The sequence below is a fragment of the Meles meles genome, chromosome X, assembly GCF_922984935.1.
Source record: "Meles meles chromosome X, mMelMel3.1 paternal haplotype, whole genome shotgun sequence".
NCBI lineage: Eukaryota > Metazoa > Chordata > Mammalia > Carnivora > Mustelidae > Meles > Meles meles.
The window spans coordinates 50774729-50776164 of record NC_060087.1 but is presented as its reverse complement, the minus strand read 5'-3'; the positions used below and the strand labels follow the sequence as shown (position 1 = coordinate 50776164).

General features: G+C 36.9%; 1 protein-coding gene across 1 annotated transcript; it reads left to right on the top strand.

Moving 5' to 3' along the window:
• Window positions 1-245: 245 nt before the first annotated feature.
• LOC123935558 (small nuclear ribonucleoprotein E-like) lies at window positions 246-473 on the top strand. The gene has a single exon (XM_045996493.1). It carries the CDS (start codon window positions 246-248, stop codon window positions 471-473), a length of 228 nt encoding a protein of 75 aa, XP_045852449.1.
• The last annotated feature ends 963 nt before the right edge of the window (window positions 474-1436 follow it).

Sequence of the window (1436 nt, the reverse complement as noted above, 5' to 3'; positions counted from 1 at the left end):
TCTTTTTGACTAAATTTATTCCTGAGTGTTATATTCTTTTCCATGCTATTTTAAATGGAAATGTTTTTCTAATGTCATTTTCCGGTGGCATCTTGCTATGGTTTAGAAACAGGACTGAATTTTATATGTTGCATTTGTATCCTGCAACTTTATGGGATTCAAAGAAAGACAAAGAGAACACAATTTCACTTACATGAGGCACCTAAACTAGTCAAAATCATGGGCGGTCTTTGTCATCTTCCACCATGGTGCACTGTGGCCAGGACCAAAGTGTGCATAAGGAGACGGTTCAGCCCATCAACCTCATCTTTGGATACTTGCAAAGTAGATCTCAGATTCAGGTGAGGCATTATGAGAAAGTGACCATGCGGATAGAGGGCTGTATCATTGGTTTTGATGAGTACATGAACCTCATATTAGGTGATGCTGAAGAGATTCATTCTGAAACAAAGTCAAGAAAACAACTGGATTGAATTGTGCTTAAAGGAGATAATATTATCCTCCTCTAAAGTGTCTTCAACTAGAAATGATCAATAAAGTGAGTGATTCTTGAGACGGTCATTTTGTTTCTTTTCTTAGATGTCCTTTGTTGTAAATGTAGTTCTAAAACTCTTGTTTGTATTGTTTTGACTACCTCTATGTCAGAACCAGAGGACAATAAATGCTGTGGGATTGTTTTTACTTAAAGAAATAGTCAAAATCATAGAATCAAAGAATAAGATGGTGGTTGCCAGGGACTGGGAATGGGGGAAATGGGGAGTTGTCAATCAGTGGGTATAAACTTTGGTTGAACAACATGAATAATTCAAAATATCTGCTGTACATCACTGTGCCTATCATTAGCAATACTGTATTGTATGCTCAAAGAGATTTTTTTGAGAAGGTGGATCTCATGTTAAGTGTTCTTACCATAATAAAACAAAACAAAATAAAGACAACTGTACCATCCCAAATAAAAAAGAAAATTAAAAAAAAAACAGATAATCATGTCAAAAAATGTGCAGAAGACATAACCAGACACTTCTCCAAAGAAGACATATAAATGGCTATCAGACACATGAAAACAAGTTCATCATCACTAGCCATCAGCGAGATTCAAATCAAAACCACATTGAGATAGCATCTTAAACCAGTTAGAATGCCCAGAATTAACACGACAGGCAACAACAAGTGTTGGAGAGGATGAGAAAGGGGAACTCTCTTACACTGTTGGTGAGAAAGAAAGTTGTTGCAGCCACTTTGGAAAACAGTGTGGAGATTCCTTAAGAAATTAAAGATAGAGCTACCTTATGACCCTGCAATTGCCCTACTGGCTATTTACTCCAAAGATACAGACGTAGTGAAAAGAAAGGCTGTATGTACCCCAATGTTCATAGCAGCAATGCTGACAGTGACCAAACTGTAGAAAGAGCCAAGACACCCTTTAAAAGACGAAT

Coding starts and splice junctions, on each gene's coding strand:
- LOC123935558 (XM_045996493.1), top strand. CDS start 246: ATGGTGCACTGTGGCCAGGACCAAAGTGTGCATAAGGAGACGGTTCAG.